The 15,772-nt window shown below is 54.1% G+C and overlaps 1 protein-coding gene across 7 annotated transcripts in view; it reads left to right on the forward strand.

Annotated features, from left to right (window-relative positions):
* The window catches only part of ANKRD11 (ankyrin repeat domain 11), a 160,487-nt gene that overhangs the window by 102,732 nt on the left and 41,983 nt on the right, over window positions 1-15,772 (forward strand). For 6 of the 7 annotated variants that reach the window (XM_026084861.1, XM_026084858.1, XM_026084866.1 and 3 more), the window contains one exon: window positions 15,177-15,321. The exons of the other annotated variant lie outside the window; for it this stretch is intronic. In XM_026084861.1, the coding sequence (XP_025940646.1) occupies window positions 15,235-15,321 (87 nt within the window). In that variant the 5' untranslated portion in view covers window positions 15,177-15,234. The remainder of the gene's footprint in view (window positions 1-15,176; window positions 15,322-15,772) is intronic. 7 annotated transcript variants of the gene reach the window in all.

Below are 15,772 nucleotides of genomic sequence, written 5' to 3' on the forward strand. Positions count from 1 at the left end.
CCCCTCGGGCAGAGGTTGCAATGGGTGCGAGGGGGCACGATCCCAAGACGGTGCTTCCGCGACRTTCCCCGCGCTGCTGCGGCTGGAGAGCTCGGCTTGCAGCTCAGGACCGGCAGCGTTCCCCGCACACAGCCAGCTTTTCGGGGCCAGGATATCCTGACCCGTCAGGCCTGGAAACGGGCGCTTGCTGGCATCAGAAAGTGGGGAAATTGCCCTCTTGGTGGTGTTGCCCCTTGCCTCTGAGCTCGGTGAAATGCTGTGCAGTGTGCATGTGCCGTGAACAGGGAGGAGAGCGGCACTGCCAGGTTGCATGATCCTTGACTCCATGTGGAGTTAGCCTATGGAAAAATGATACTGCTCATTTAAAAAAAAAAAAGAAAAGCTAGATTAAACGTGCTGGTTAAAGCTGTTCTTGTAAAACGACGTGGCCAGCTAAGGGTCCGGCGGGGGGGGGGGGGGGGGGGGGGGGGGGGGATGGAGAACCTTTTGCTTTGGGAGAGGCGGAAAGGAGAACATGAAACACAAACCTCAGCAAACCCCTGCAAGGGAYTGGGCGACTTCCTTCAAACCCTTGCGCTTTTACCCGGCTTAGTGAAAACGCATTGCGATCGCTGCATGGGTCATACGGAAAGGGCTGGGAAGCAGAGGGGCAGGTGAAAACCCCTTTGGATTCCAGCGTCGGAGACTTCGGCTTGCGCCGAGGGGCAGTGAGCTGCAGCGATGCCGTGTGAACGGCGCGCGGAGGTGCCGCCCGGAGCCGCGGCTTTGCCTTCGGTGGGATCGGCATGAGGGAAGACTGGGGGAAGCCCCCGAGGGTCCCTGGGCTGCCCGAGGTGCTCAGGGCAGCCCGGCTTCCGGAGCAGCACGGCGGATCTCTGAGCCATTAGAAGAACATGAAAGAATCTCTGCGCGGATCTATTTATATTGATATTCTCAAAAACAGGGAGAGTAAAAAGCTTTTGGAGCCGCTGGGGAGTTCGTTTCAAGTACTGTAGATCCGCAGCCTGTGCTTCCCTTCCAAAAATAACCCCGGGGAGGGGAGGAGCGGCGCGCGGGGTCCGTGAGCCGCCTGGCCGCGGGGGGAAGCCTCTCGGCGGCCCGCAGCGACGGTACGTACCCGTACGAGGATGCTCCTGGCAGCGTCAGGTTTATACAGGGGCCGCGTTCAGATCTGCTTCTGGCTAATCTGCTTCGAACCCCAGCGCTGCCAGGGCGTGTGTGCATGCACGTGCATCACACTAGTGTGGAAAGGGGTTTTAAAATGCGACTGCACTAAAAACCTTAAAAAACACCCAGCTGGATCGACTGTTTTAAATAGCGTTATTACTGTGGGACCCCGACAAAACAGTGTGCGCACAACAGTCTTTTTAAAGTGGAAACGGAGCTGCTGCAGCAACCGGTGCAGCCTCAAATCCCTGACAGCTCCCTTGCAAATTAATCTTAAAGCCTGTCTGTCCTGACAGTGCCTCTTAATGGCTCACTAATAGTTCTCTAAGATTTGTTGGAGTTCTGCCGCAGCGGTGCTGTAGGTTCGGAGTGGTCTACTATTTTCTGCGCCAAATTGAGTTCCCCTCAAATTGTCGTGATAAAGCTAAATTCCCCCAAATTGGGCGTCTCGGGACTTATTTTCGAAGCATCCCACTGGGACAAACCTCTGCCGGGGCAGGTCAGAGTCCGGTCTGCTCTTAATAAAGGCACTGCACCTCGCACAGTTGTAAAGGAGTGCTTCCTGGTGCGCTAGATCAGTTAATGCATTATAATCTATAGCCATTGTGTCAGGGGTGACAAGGGAGCTACTAGGATTTCTAAAAATTAGGGTAATTGCATGAGAGTTAAGTGAATTCCAGAAACAAAAATTCCGGCTCCATAAATGCATATTTTGCTACGACGTGTTTTTTGTGCATGTCAGTATGGAGAAGGGATCATGTAATCCAGACGTACAGTGTTGGATTAAATTATTTTGTGCAACACTATTTAAATCTCAGCTTTTGCTCTGGTTTGCATGGGCGGGAGGGGGGATTACTGCTACAAACCAGCATTGCAGCTAAGCTGACGGATGTCGTTAATTTAAAGCAAAACAGCAACCAGAGCGCTCAGTGCATACCTGTGTTTTAGTCATCGCCAAAGAACATTTCATATATTCACAACATTTCATAATCCTGACAATTTTACCTAAGCGTTATGTGTCTCCAGTTTGAAACTTGAGGTATTTGTATCTTTAGACCACATGAATTAACTGCAGCTTTCTAAAAACAGAATTACATTAGGCAGATCCATCGGGAAAGGTGCCCTGCCGCTGGCTCCCCTTTGGGGTGAGCCCCGAGGCCCTGCTCCCGTTTCGCTCGCCCTGCTGCATTCGATCTCTGTTTTCGTTCTGCGTGTGTGCACTGGGTCTTCGCTGGGAAACTTCCGTTTGCTGTTTACGTGCTTTGTAAATCCCTCTTTTTGGGGCCTTTAGTGGAGCACACTAGTAGCTTTGGGTTTCAGTACAGCGGCTTACTTATGGAGCCGGAGAAAAAGATTTTTGCAAAAGTAGTAAGTGTGTGTGTGTGTGTGAGACAGACAGAGCGAGCCAGAGAGAGGGATAAATCACACCAAAAGCAAATGGAAGTGAAGATCGTGTTTGTCCATTGCTCGTGAAATATTTGATGGCCGTTTTTACTTTGTAAATGTTTGAGAGAATGTGGAGGTTCAGCCAAGCAAAGGAAGAATCCTTGGGTTAAAAAGGGAATAACATACAGCATAAGACTGGATTTTATATTTAAAAAATATTGATGTGCTGTATAATAAAGTGAAAGAAAAGCGCAAGTCTCTCCTGCCATTCTTTCCTCCCACTCCCATGGGGTTAACTTATGCCGTGTTAATAATTACTAGAATGTACTTTCAGGCAGCTTATTTGTTTTCCCTCCTCATGATGTGCAAGAGCGGATAACGAAATTAATTTGCACACTTTGTGAGTTTGTAAAGCTGGCTTCGGCCACGTTGCCGCGATACTGAGCCGGCGCGGCAGCTTGCGGGGCCGCTGTTTGCACAGGCAGCGGCCGGGGCAGCAGCCCGCTACCGAGTGCAAACAGCGCGCGGAGGGGAAACGCGGCGTGCCGGGGGCCGGAGAGCCGCTCTCCGAAGCGTGCACGCAGTGGGCACGCTGCAAACCCCTGGCAGGTGCAGAGCGTTTAACTCTGCTTGTGCCGATCGGGTAGGAATGCAAACAGCCAAAGGGAGCCCTGGAATTCCAGCGTCGCTCCTGGAGCTCGTGGGGCTAACGTTACCGAGGCTCGGGCCGGCTTAGGGGCTTGCTGTTGAATTAAGGTGTCAGGCGATCTCTTGTTCTTTAAGTAATGAGCTCCATGTACTCCAGTTCTAGGTTTGTGGTATGCAGACTGCTGGTGGCTTCTTGGACCAGGGATAAGAGGTCTTTGGAGTCGTATGGGCTCTGCCGTGCCGTGTTTCCAAATAGAAGTTTGTCGATAAGGCTGTATGGTGGTCTGCAAGAARCCTGGAGGGGTTGGCTGTGGTTCACGGTTCAGAGTTTGGGAACTGCAGCTCTTTAATATTTTCGGTCTCCGTTGCCATTGTGTTTGGGGGGGAAAAAGCATTTTCCAGCCTGGAGCTGGCTGAGCCATTTTCTGTGAGCGCTAGCGTGCAGCACAGGTGGGCTCTTGGCCACCGAGAGGTCCATCAGAAGTGCTGCAGTAAAGGACAATGTCAAGAGCTCAAGCACGAAGCACGGAGACCGCCAAAACCTGACACTCGTGTCTGGCCCTCGAGGCTTCAGCTGGGTCAGAATAACCACTGGACAGGGAAGCGTAGCTAGCCGTGCTGCACCGAGCCCCAGCGCTCTCTGCCAGCTATCGCCGGTGCGGACCAGCCTCCGAGGACAGACAGGGCAGGCTTGGTTTTAACTCTGTTCCTGGTGACGTGCCACTATGCTAGGCTGGGTTTTATCCCTGCCTGGAGAAGGTTTAGTCCTCAGGACATGAGGACCAAAGTTGGTTTTGATCAGGTCTCGATGCTTTTATATGAAAAGCAATATGATACTCGGTGCAACATTACCGGGAGGACCTAAAGCGTGTCCCCTGACTGCTGGGTGGGATGCGACCTGCCGGGTGCCGGCTGTGTCGGACTAGCCCAGACCTGGGGGACCAGGTGTGTACACAGCAGCTTGGTTGCACCACTTCTACCTAAATCGTAATGATTTAGGCTTCCAAGGCTTGGCTCCTTAACTGGTCCCTCAATGTGTTATTTTCTAGCAGGACATATATTTGCAGCCTGGCTTTGGATTGCTCTCGGGGACAGAGGCTACCTTTTATTTGTGGCTTCTATTTCTTTTTTCCTCTCTGAGGTTAATAAGCCTTCCTTTGATCCCTCCCTTCTCGAAATTTTGCTCCCAAGTGTGGTGTTGTCACATTTGACTCTTCAGCGTGAGGGGGAGGCGAATGCAGTACGCAGCTGGGAGACAGACCGCGCTCTTTTAAGGAAGAAAAGGAGGCAGGCGGAGGATCCGTTTTTCTCCCTAAACTTGCCACACGCATTTTTTGTCTGAACGTTGCCTTTCTGAAAACGCTGAGGCTCTTTGGAGGGCCCAGGGTGTAGATCTGAAACATTGATGAGGACATCTGCAGAGGTGAAGGTTTCCTGGAAGGGGCTTGCGTATGCGGTTAGCTGCTGAATTGCAGCTCTAGGTACTTTTAACATCACTCATTTCTCAGCGCGTGTTTAAGCAGCAGCTTTCTAACAAGTCATCTCACCCTGCACATAAGGGCCGAGGCCTTGTGTATAGGTAACTTAATTAGGCCCAGAGCGAGGAGGGGCGCTCAGGTTTTTTTAAAGGTTGGGGAGCCTACGTCCTCAAAGAAATGATTTGCTGAAGCAGGCCCGTTTTTACCRCTTTCCATCACTCTCGCTCTAATGACATGTTCAACAATAGCATTGCAGAGAAAATTGGATTTCCCCTATACAAGAATATACTCACTTTGGTAAATGCATTCCTATGTCTTTATATACAGTAGATCGCCTTCAAAAGCACTGTGTTTTGTGAGATGGAGATGGAGGAAGAAAAGAGGAGAATCGTACGCTTGTGAAGAATTAACCTCGATTTGACTCTTTGCAAAACAGCGGAATTGTATTATGCTAAAACCTTTCCTGCTGTTACCTGGAAGACGATGCCCACCTCCCCCTTGCGTATTTACGGCCAGGATCCCTGACCAGGATCCCTGGTGCCTGCGTACCCTGCAGCCACATGCGGCGGTGGAGGCCCCGCTTGCTGAAGGAGGACGAGGGAACGTGAACTTTGGCTTCTGAAGCAAAACGAGCAGCGACGGCGGAGGTGACGGGCAAGGAGCGTCTCCTCGTGAGCCCGGCGGCGCGCGGCAGAGCACGTGGTTTGCTTGTAGAAGCTCGTGCTCAGTTTTCCGTGCCGGCTGGTGCTGCGTAGGACCCGGCAGAAGCGCAGCAGGCTTTCGGTGGTAGTACAGCTTGTTGAGCAGCACCGTGGTGGTGGTGGTCTGTCGTCAGCTCCAAACCGAGCTGCGCTTGCATTGAGGATAAAAAAAAAAATCTCGGAATTGCCGTGTTGTTATCAGTGTTTTGGGGCTAGGAGAACCGCGGTGTCTTTTTTAAGTAACACAGAAAGTGTGGTGACGGCGTCGCTGGGAGGGAGCGCGGTGGCTCGGAGGAAGCGTCGGCCCTTCGGGGATGTGCGGGGAGCCGCCGCGGAGAGCAGCAGCGTGTGCGTGGCTGCTCCGAGCCCAGGACCTGCCCCGCGGCCTCCGCACAGCGCCCAGCTCCCGTCGGCCAGCCCAGGCGTCCCCCTCCGCGTCCCAGGTGGCTGGCGCTGGCGGCGTGCCGTGCCTGCTCCGTGGTGTGTGCCGTGCTTGCGAGAAAGGCTTCCCTGTCTCGCTGCTGCCCTGGCAGAAAGCGAGGGCTTGAAATGGCCTCGACTTTTTTTTTTTTTTTTTTTTCCTTCCAAATTCCTTTCGTGCTTGCAGACTTCACAGTTTAATGTGAGCTATGAATCAGTCTTTTCCATATCTTGAGGGAGAACATCACGAGTTTGGTGTGTTTGCCGGGAGCGCAGTTGTTTGCAGCTTTGATGCATTGTCCCAGGCTGGTTTTTGGTGGTGCCGGGTTTGGCTCTGTACCTTGTGGTGGACGTTGCCGCCCTGACTGGGAGCGCTGAGGCTGGGAGGTCTGTCTAGGAGCCTTGGATAGTCTCTGGGTGGGCATCTCCTTCCACCGCCGTTCTGGCGGGCGGTTTAGGAGGCTGCTTTGCTGAAGTGCAACGTCAGAAGTCACGTGCGTGAAGCCTGTGCGGTGGTATTATCCTAGAAACATCAGCCGGAAAGGACCTCCGGGTCACCCAGTCCACCTTCCTGCTTGAAGATGGACTCTCGCCAACACTGGATCGAGTATTATTATCATTTCTGTGCATTTCCAGTATTTGTGGGTGAATAAAGCTTTGGGGGGGGGTGTAAATAGGCAATTTGGGAGGTTAGTGTGGCACTTGGAGAATGTGCCCTGTATAACTGAAGCCTTCTGGTTGGTCCGGGAACTCGGGGCGTCTCTGCTTTCTTTCCCTGCGCTCCAGGTCTCGGCCGGAACACCGCTGAGAGGCCACGGCTGGGTTTTGTGTCCCTCTGCAGGTCTCGCCCTGTCAGTCCAAAGCTGCCACCGGCGCGGCCAACAAAATCCAGCTTGGCTGTGGAGGGTTTTGTGGGTGGGTAAAACATCGGTCTCAAAACCGCTGTCCTCGGTTCAAAAGGCGAGAGAGAGCCAAACCCGGCAACTTCTGTGTTTGCAGAGCCAGAAGAGGAGCGAAGGGGGGAAGCGCTGTGCTCGCCTCCCCGAAGCCTGGCGCCTGCCGGGCCCTGCCTGGAYGGAGGTGATCGGTGAGGTTGTTCTGCTGCCTAGCGCTTAGTCTTRAATTCACCAAAACCTTCCTGGGATTTCCCCGCTTTGGGAAAGCTTTGKGCGTACTGCAGCAGTCTGGAAGATGCCGAGGTGGAAGGAGAGGGACCGGCGCGAATCGCGCAGGGACAGGGGAGCAGAGAGGCACGTTGCTGTGAACGCCGTGGGCTTTCCTCTTCGCACGCGGGGGAAGCGTCGCAGGCCAACGGTGGGGTTAAACGGGGCTCGGGGAAGGGCCTGCGCTGAGCCTGCGCGAGCTCGCGGAGCTGGGGCTGGCTCGGCTGCGGCGGCTCCGTGGCGCTGGCTGCGGGACCTTTCGCAAAGCGGTTCTGCTCCGTTTATCGCTTGGGTAATGGACKCTCTTGGCTGTTGTCGCCACCCAAAGCTGAGGGCATGTTTGTTTGAGCGTTTAGGTTTCTTTTTAGTTAAAGGTGGCCTTTAAGCGCTGTGCTTCTGCATATCGAAGTATGTAACTGAGAAAAAATGGATGGGGCTGGTGAACAAAACTTTCCTCGCCGGTGGTTTTACTGCAGCRCGCGTGTGTGCTGTATATATCTGTGCATGTGTTTGCGTGTGTGCGTATATGTGCACGTGTACATGTGCCGGGCCCGGGGAGGACCTGCGGCGTGGCTCACCGAGCTGCGGACCGGGAAAGGAGCGAAGCCGGCTGCTTTTGTAAGTCCCAGTTGGGAACTGGACCCGTGGCCACCAGTTGCAGTCGTCATTTTTTGGGTGGCATTCGTGGGGCTGAGYGTTTCCCCATTTTGTGCCTTACGTCCGAATCACCCGAGAAGTCGTGTTGCCTGTGTATAGTGCCTTCCACTGAGGACAGCAAAGCGCTGCCTGGACGCTTGGGAGAGSTGGCAGCATCCTCCTTTTACGGAGGAGTGAACTGAGGTTCAGAAAGTCGCCYGGGCATACTGTCCATCAGAAACCACGCTGGACGTCCTGGTCAGTCCTGAGCTTGAGCCACTAGCAAGGGCAGCTTTCTAGCACGCACAGAAGCTGTGTATATACAGGTAGGACCTCTAATAAAYGTGCCTTGCTGTCTCCTGGAACTCAGGCGGGGTGCTGAGGCTGGAGGGCCGTGTTCGCGGTCCACTGGAGTAAACAGGAACTCGTGGCCTCGTGGGGTTTTAGAGCAAAATGACATGTTGCCCTTGCGAAATAAGTTTGCGGCCTCGGTCCGATCAGTCACAGACAAGTGTTTGTCCCAGAAACCGGCACGCAGATTTGCATTGTTTGTTAAACTTTACTAGAATAAAGCGGTCGGGGGAATCCACRTCTTGCCCCGTAGCTGGACGCGTCGGGACAGGCTTTCAGCGCGTGGCGTGAACCCGCGTACCGTGCCGCTTGCTCCGCTTGCCCTGAGCYGTGGGTGAAGGCTCTGCGCTCCTTGCGCCTCTCAACTTTGGTCAGAGTTGCTCTTTTCTGTGCGCGTGTGACTGTGTGCAAGATGAGTTGGGTAGTTTTGGCCACTTTTTCCTCTTAAATGCACGTGACTGATGCAAAATACTTTTCGTGCAGTCGTCTTAGGGTTAGCCTTGCTCATYGTTGTGCGGTTGCGTGGTATTGTTTCGTGTAGCCCTTGGAATGAACTTGTGCTGGGGAAATAATCCTCTTTATTCCCCCTCTCCAGCAGCAATGGGAATATCTGAGCAGATTTCTGAGCTGTTTTCAGGACGTTCGTCTCTACCAGGCTGGCAGCGTGCTTGCTTCAGCTGTGTTAGCGAACTGGGTTGCAGCTCTGCCCTGGCTGAAGCTTGATGCCTTTCTTGGTGTCGCAGAGGAGACACCAAGTGCAGAGCCCTGGCTTCTCTTCTCGATCCGGTGCTACTGTTAAGGGCCGGGAACCACCCTGTGACTGTGTTGAAAGGACGACTGTGTTGTAATCGCATCTTCCACGGTGACTAATGGTGTGGTGCGGAGGGGCCATAAGCTGCTCCAGCCTTCCTGTAACACTGGGGCTACACCGAAGGTTTCCTCATCGCAGCTGACCCCGTTCCGAGACCGCAGCTCGGAGAACTGACTGTAACAGAAGTTTTGTAACCTTGGCCGGTCACCAGATCATACAGAAATGTGGCAATATCGAGATGCAGCTGCATGTAGATAATTGAGGGAAGGGTTTGTGGGAAAAGCTGCTCCTGGAGAAACCACATGGACAATGTGGTTGCTCTTGGTTTCAGGGTCCTGCCAGGGCTCGCTTTACTTTGGTGCTCCTGTACCTGGGAATGGTCCCGTCTGGAATATTCTGCATCACCGTGTAGTTGGGCAGAAATTCCCAACTTTAACCTTGGTAAATACTAGCACTCAATACGATAACAAAGCTTACAGTTGTCATCGTAATTTTAGCCCATGGCCCGGTCTCCTTCAAGTGCCAGGACAGGAAGCGACACTCGGAGATTACATCTGCGTGGGGGGTTGTGGTTTATCTAGTTAGCAGGGAGCGTTTTGTGCAACAAGTCATCACGGGAGGACCGCTGAGGAGCTGCACTTTCACAGCGTCCTGCAAGGTTTTGAGCGTAATCGTGTSGGTGGTCCTCTACGACCCGGGCGCGCGTCCACGTACGCAAAAGGCGGTGGTGGTCTGCAGCTCTCCATTGCTTTTATTTTATTCAGGCCCGCAGAAGCACTGGGAAGATGTGTCTGTTTCACAGATGATTGAAATACTAATAGCTGCTTTAATTGATATTACTAAGCCTGTTTGGCTGGCATGTGTTTTAGAAAGCAGGCATGCCTTGCCCGAGCCCCATGCAAATACATGCAGATGCCAGTAGTTACGGGAATATCAGGAGATCAGAAAACACTGCGGGTAAAGATGAGCTAAATGTTTGAGAAGGGCGGAAGAAAGGATGGTTATTGTGGGGACCAGGAACTAATTTTATGAGCAGGGGAGAAGAAGCCATGCTAAGAGGTGAAGAAAGATGTTCATCTATCAGGGCTCCTGATAGGGAGTGAAATCCCCATTCAAAACCAGTAACAAAAGATACTGAATTTCCAGTGGAAAAGAAAGAAGATCTTGCTGTGTTGAAGTTTAAGTTAATCCAAAATGGCCTGAACTTGCTTTCCAACCAGCTGCTTTCAGGCCAGGAAGAAATGCAGAGATCTCTTTATTTTTCCAGTAGTACTTACTTGTTTTGGTAATGCCTGTAAGAATTAGCACATCATGCTGCAGTAGGTTATTAATAGCTAATCTTTGTGATTACACATTGTACGGTTCCTTAAACGAAATGCACCTGTGTTTACACTGCCTCCCTTGCAGGATTCCTGCTGTCCTTGTGCTCCTGCATTGATGATAGAAAAAGATGGACTTTACTCTTCCTGAATCGAACYGGAGCACAAAGAGCAGTTGTTCGTTGTTCCTGAAAGCGCAGGTCCCGCCGGCGCTCGCAAGCGCAGCCAGGTGCTCGCCTCCTGTGTTACGGCGTGGGCCTGAGCGGTGAAGTACGAACGGGTGGAGAGCAGTTGTTTGCTGCTGGGAAGGTGCCCGTGAAGCAGCCCCAGGCAGCGTGCACGTGGTCCGGGCCCCATTGAAGGCGTGAGGGCTTTTCTGAACACGCAACGTGCTTGTGATGCAAAGTGTGAGTTTAGTATGGGCTCAGCAGGTGCCACTGTATTATAGAGCTCGGAGACGGTCCTCACCGAAAGGTGACAGATATATTTGAAGTCAGGTGTCAAATGGGTGATGGAGAAGGGCAGAGTTGAGCATATTCCAAGAGAGCTCAACTTTCGTTTTTCTTTGCATGATTTCCAGTGTTTGGGGGGGATCAAATTTTGAATGCGATTCGCCTGAGTTGTTGTTATAGCTGTTTTTCTGGGACAAAGTCCTCAAAAGGATCATGAGGTTTTAAAAGTTTTACATTTAAAAGGGACTTGTTCACATGCCAACCTTTACAGACCAAACAAATGTGTTGGATATGTGCAAATAACGTCTGCGCCTCTGATTTCCATCCTTGAATTTTTTTTTTTGTTGCTGTTGTAATGGAGAAGAGCCTTCAGCCAGCTTTTTCTTATTGCCTGGCATTTAAAGAAGTCTGCACCATCTTTTTCCCTCCAAGCTGGCAGGATACGGGCAAGCTCCGATGCACAGATCCCGGGCGCGGGCTAAGCTGTTGTGGCTTCAGACAGAAACGGCAGGAGCCCCGTGGGGCGGGCGCGCGGCAGGGCGAGGGGGCCGCGCACGTGCGCCCGGGCCGGGGTCCTGCGGCAGCCTGGGGTCCTGCACCTCCGCCCTGCGCGGCGGGCAGCGCGGCCCAGGGTCACGCAAGCAAAGCTGTACGAGCCCGGGCCACTCCGGCCCTGACACGCATCCGGGAGCGCTGGCAGCCCTCAGCGCTGTTTGTATTTTCTCTTCCTTGTCTCAGGTGTGGATGTTACTCGTTGGAACGGCTGTGCCCGTAAAAGCGCGGAATGTTCGAATGTGGAGTTCAAATATACGTCACTTGCATTCGATTCGTTAATGAAATCTCTCCTCTCCTGTAACGGGCAGTGCTCGCGCTGGCTGCCGGCGAATTTGCAGCAGGTTCCAGCCGCGTAGCTCTGTGCCGGTCCGGCTTAGCCCCTCACCTGTGCCCGGAGCCCGCTCGGGGCTTCGAGCCGCCTGGCAGCCCTGGCCGGCGCCGCGCACCCGGCTCGCGAGCTCCCGCGCTGCAGCGGCTGCTAGCGGCGCTTCTCTCCGTGCGGCGCAGGAGCCTCAGGGACGCGTGCGTGCGGGGCTGCCGTCAGGGCGCGCGGGGCGGCACGGCACGGCACGGCGAGGCCAGCAGCACTGGCAGCCAGCCAGCGGGAAATGCGCCTTTGTTTTCCGGGAGAAGCGCGAGGGATTATGGCGCGTTGCGCTCGCTTGCTCTCCCRCTTCTCGCGGAAGCGGGCGGTTCAAGAGTTTGGGGTAATTGTTTGCAAAACAGCAACGCTGGCGACTGTCTCCTGGTGCGGAGGTGAAGTTTGGAGCAGGAGAGTAGCGAGGGGGGGTGGCTTGTCCAGCCCTCGGATTAGGAGGGATTGAAGCCAAACGTAATACCAAAGCCCCAGGTTTGCTCTTTTAAAACGCTCTGCCGTCCCTCTACCTCTGCCTCTAGCTGGGGACAGCTCTTACGGACTGGGAATTTGTACCTCCCCTCTGACTCTTATTAAACGTGCTTGAAACGAAGGGAAGACTGCGAGCACTGTTGGTAATTGTTGTGCAAATGTAATACTCCCTGCAAGCTGTTAAATAGGCCAGTGCTCTGTTTACACGAAGAGGCAGCCAGCTTTCCAAGTGTAATGAGTCAGCTAGATGAACAGAAGGGGTGCAGAATTAATCTGGCATCCGTCTGGCCTTTTCTCAGTTAAACAGGTTTTCGGAGCTCCACGTGAATAGGTATATACCCCGGCTACGAGCAGCCACTGAGGCATCTAGAGTGGACAAGATTCTTTTTCAAGAATAAATTGGCAGTGTGCAGGCCAGAAGAACAAGTCTCGCGAGGCCCGGGAGGTGACATCCTGCGTTCAGGGCTGGTTTCAAGTGAGCAGTGCTTGGGCTCTGATCCCGTACGTGCTGGTCCTTGCGCTCAGGTACCTGCCATAAGCGAGGCTGTTTGTTTTTAATAGCCTTTATAAAGCACAGGTAAACTTCCATTGCCTGACACAAGTCTTCTGAATTTCCATTTCTTGGATTTTCGATGGGTATTGAATTGAGTCTGCTCAGATGGCTGCCTGGGTGCCGGTGCCAGGCTGCTCGCGTCCTCCTGACCGACCCCAGCGCTCCTGCTGCTCCCGGCCTCCCCTGCCCGCACGCGTTCAAGCCCTTGTTCTTCCTTTCCCGGCTGGAATGCTCTTTAGTAAGGGCTGGCAGGGGAAACGGAGGGGGAAACGTTCCCAAACCGCGCAGATCAGGGGACAGCGCCTGGCAGATCCAGCTTCTCGAGGCTGTAAACACCTGAAGCTGTTCTAGAGGAAATAACTCCTGTGTTTGGGACCACGCTCGAGCGAAACCCGGGATAACAGGCACTGGGAGACCCAGGCGCTGGGCTGGGGTCTGAGCGGGGTCGGCCGCCCCATGCTCCAGGAGCACCGCGTTCGGTGCAGCACTGCGTGCGCCACCAGAACTGAACTTCTTCAAACACCGGCTCGTTCTGCGTAGCTGAAGCAGCGGCTGGGAGTGCCGGAGCGCCCCGGACAGGCGGCTCGGCGCCGGGATTGCACGCTCCAAAGCTCCTAGCGCATCAGGACAGCTGCTGGGCCTTTTTAAGGTGCTGTTTTAGTCCATCCTTGTGGTGCTCGAACTTTGACGCTTGTGCTGGGCTGTAGGCCCGTAAAATGATGAAGAGCAGCTATTTGGAGACGAAGGTTTCTGCAGTCGTTCCCCTGCTGCAAGAGCATTTTCTTCCGTCTTCTCTCTGGGGACAAGTCGGGTTGGCGTGCTGAATTTTCTGGACTCTCCCTCCCCTCTGGCTTCCCGGGGGCAGCGGCAAGGAGAGCCGGTCGGCCTTCGCTGCGTGCTCCCGTCTCCTCCGGTTCGGCCGCGGTGTCGGGGGCTCCTGTGCTGCTCTCTTGGTCCTAGAGGAAAGGCCATCTCCTGGTGGGGCCACCCGAACCTCGGCGCCGGAGCCGCCCCCTCGTCGAGCACGGAGGGGGTCGGAAGGAGACCCCGGGCCTGAGGCCTCCGTGCTGAGCGTGGGTGACTGCCGTCCCTGCCGGGCAGAGGCCTCGCCGCCCGGGAGAGCCGTCTCCTGCCGGGGTGGCACCTCCGTGGCATCTCAGGGCTGCCCGGTCCAGCCATTGGTGCTGCTGCAGGGCTGGGGTGGCGCCTGTGAGTCACTTTTTAGGGTTTTTTTTAAGAAAAAAACCACAAACCAACCCAAAGGACCCTAAAATCTGTGAAGTATAAATGAAACATTTAAATTATGACGGGATCTCCGTGGTACTTCTAAAATATCGTGCTGGTGGAAGAGCCGAGCTAGGGCAGCTTGGGGCTGTGGGCTGGGGAAGCTGGGGGCTCTGCCGGCGCCCCGCAAGCACCGCCGGCTTCGCGCCTTGCTGCTCGGGACGCGTCTCGGCATCCCAACTACCGCGTGCCGTTCGCCTCCCCAGCGCCCGGCGGGCGGGAGGCCTTGGCTCCTCTTTTCGCCTGTGTTTGCCGTTTCTTCCCCCGCCCCCAGAATTCCCAGTCTTGTGATGGAGCTCTGGAACGACTTTGTTCCTGGACAATTTCCTGCGGTTGTAGCTGTGCAGAAATCCAGCCGCTATTATCAGAAGTTGATGGGTGCGATGTGTAGCGTTGTCAGGTGGCAATTAGCCGGGGAAAGAGTTTTCAAACGGTCCCTGTTTATACCATTTCAGCGCAAGTACGACGAGACCTTTGCTATAGGAATTGATGCGGGTCACTAGTCTGAAATATACTGTTGCACTGGTGCTTTTTAGCCGGCGGTCCCGGGAGAGGAGATATTTTTGTTCACCTAAAAAGGCCTTGCCTGCTTGGGCTTCAGCCCCTATTCCCGATCTCCGCTCCAGCTCGTACTTCTCCATGTTTCAGATGTCAGTTGTCTTTTCAGCTCTGTAACCAGGCAACCCGTGGCAGGAGCGCGGAGCTCTTTGTTATCCTGCCGAATTGTCTTACCTAGGCCAAGGCGCCGTGGCAGCGCGAGGTGGAGGGGGGAGAGGAGCCAGCCCCCTTCAGCAGCCCTTCGGAGCGCGGCGTGCCTTGTTTGCCTTTTCCGTTTCCCTCTCGCAAGATGCAGACCCGTTCAAAAAGTGCGTTTTATAAGTAGACTTTGCAATTTAGCACAGCGAAGCGATTCCTGTATTAGTCCTCCGAGCTGTCTGGGAAATCAGTGCGACGAACTGCGTGGCAGCAAAGTGCTCAGCACCGCAAACGCGCGGGCGGAGGAGGGTCCACCGCGATGTCGCTGGTCCCTGGGGGTGCCGTGGCTGCAAGAAGCTCCACGTAGACTTTGAGTAACGCTGCAGGTGAAGAGCAGGAGGCGCGCTGCTTTCTGCTCGGGCACAGTCCATTTTAGGCTCCCCGTTGCACGTGAAGGAAGTTATATTTAACATAACCTAATACTCCGACAGCAGGTCGCTGTTTGCTTCCACGCGAAAGGTGTCAGAAGCCAGCAGCTCTTCGGCCCACGCTGAGCCGAGGTGCACGGCGTTCGGAGGTGTCGCAGCCTCCTGGTGTTGCCTTTGAGGAGTTTGGTGCGGATCTGTTCCCCGGGGATGCGTCTTGCCTTTTCTCCCGCTGGAATGGTCCTTCTGGGATGTCTAACTTCTCTTTTCCTCTCTCTAAACAGACGGTTGATGATGAGGCGATGGCAGCATAAATGAAGATCAAGTAAGGAAGGCAGAACGATGCCCAAGGGTGGGTGTTCTAAAACACCACAGCCAGAAGATTTCTCTCTCAGCAACGACATGGTGGAGAAACAAACGGGGAAAAAGGTAGCACGTTTTGTTTACTTGCCTTCCTTTTGGGATGCTGCCCCTTGTGCCTGATGTCTTCAAGCCATGCCAGGCTTTGATATGTCAGGAGGTTGCCCTGGGCTGCTGTCACCTGGTGTTGAACCTGAATCGGTCTGTTTATCGGCGCTAAGCCAGCGCATGAGGTCCGTTTTGTTTTCTTGGTGGCTGTAATGCTCCCTGGGAAGTGCTACAGCTGAGCAGCCTTGGCTTGGCTGAACGCTAGGGAACGCTTGGGAAGCGCTCTCTTCCAGAAATACTGTCAGTTTTTTAATCTTTCTACACTAAGCCTTTGAAAGAAGAAATAATGCAATGATCTCTCAAGTAAACGCTGTGTGAGGGAAGTGTTTCTCCTCCTTTTCTCACCGCTGTAAATGCAGTGTCTGTGTAAGACACTCAGCTGTTCTGGCTTCACCCCCAAGTCTGGGCTCTA

This window comes from Apteryx rowi, unplaced genomic scaffold, assembly GCF_003343035.1.
Source record: "Apteryx rowi isolate R43461 unplaced genomic scaffold, aptRow1 scaffold_651, whole genome shotgun sequence".
NCBI lineage: Eukaryota > Metazoa > Chordata > Aves > Apterygiformes > Apterygidae > Apteryx > Apteryx rowi.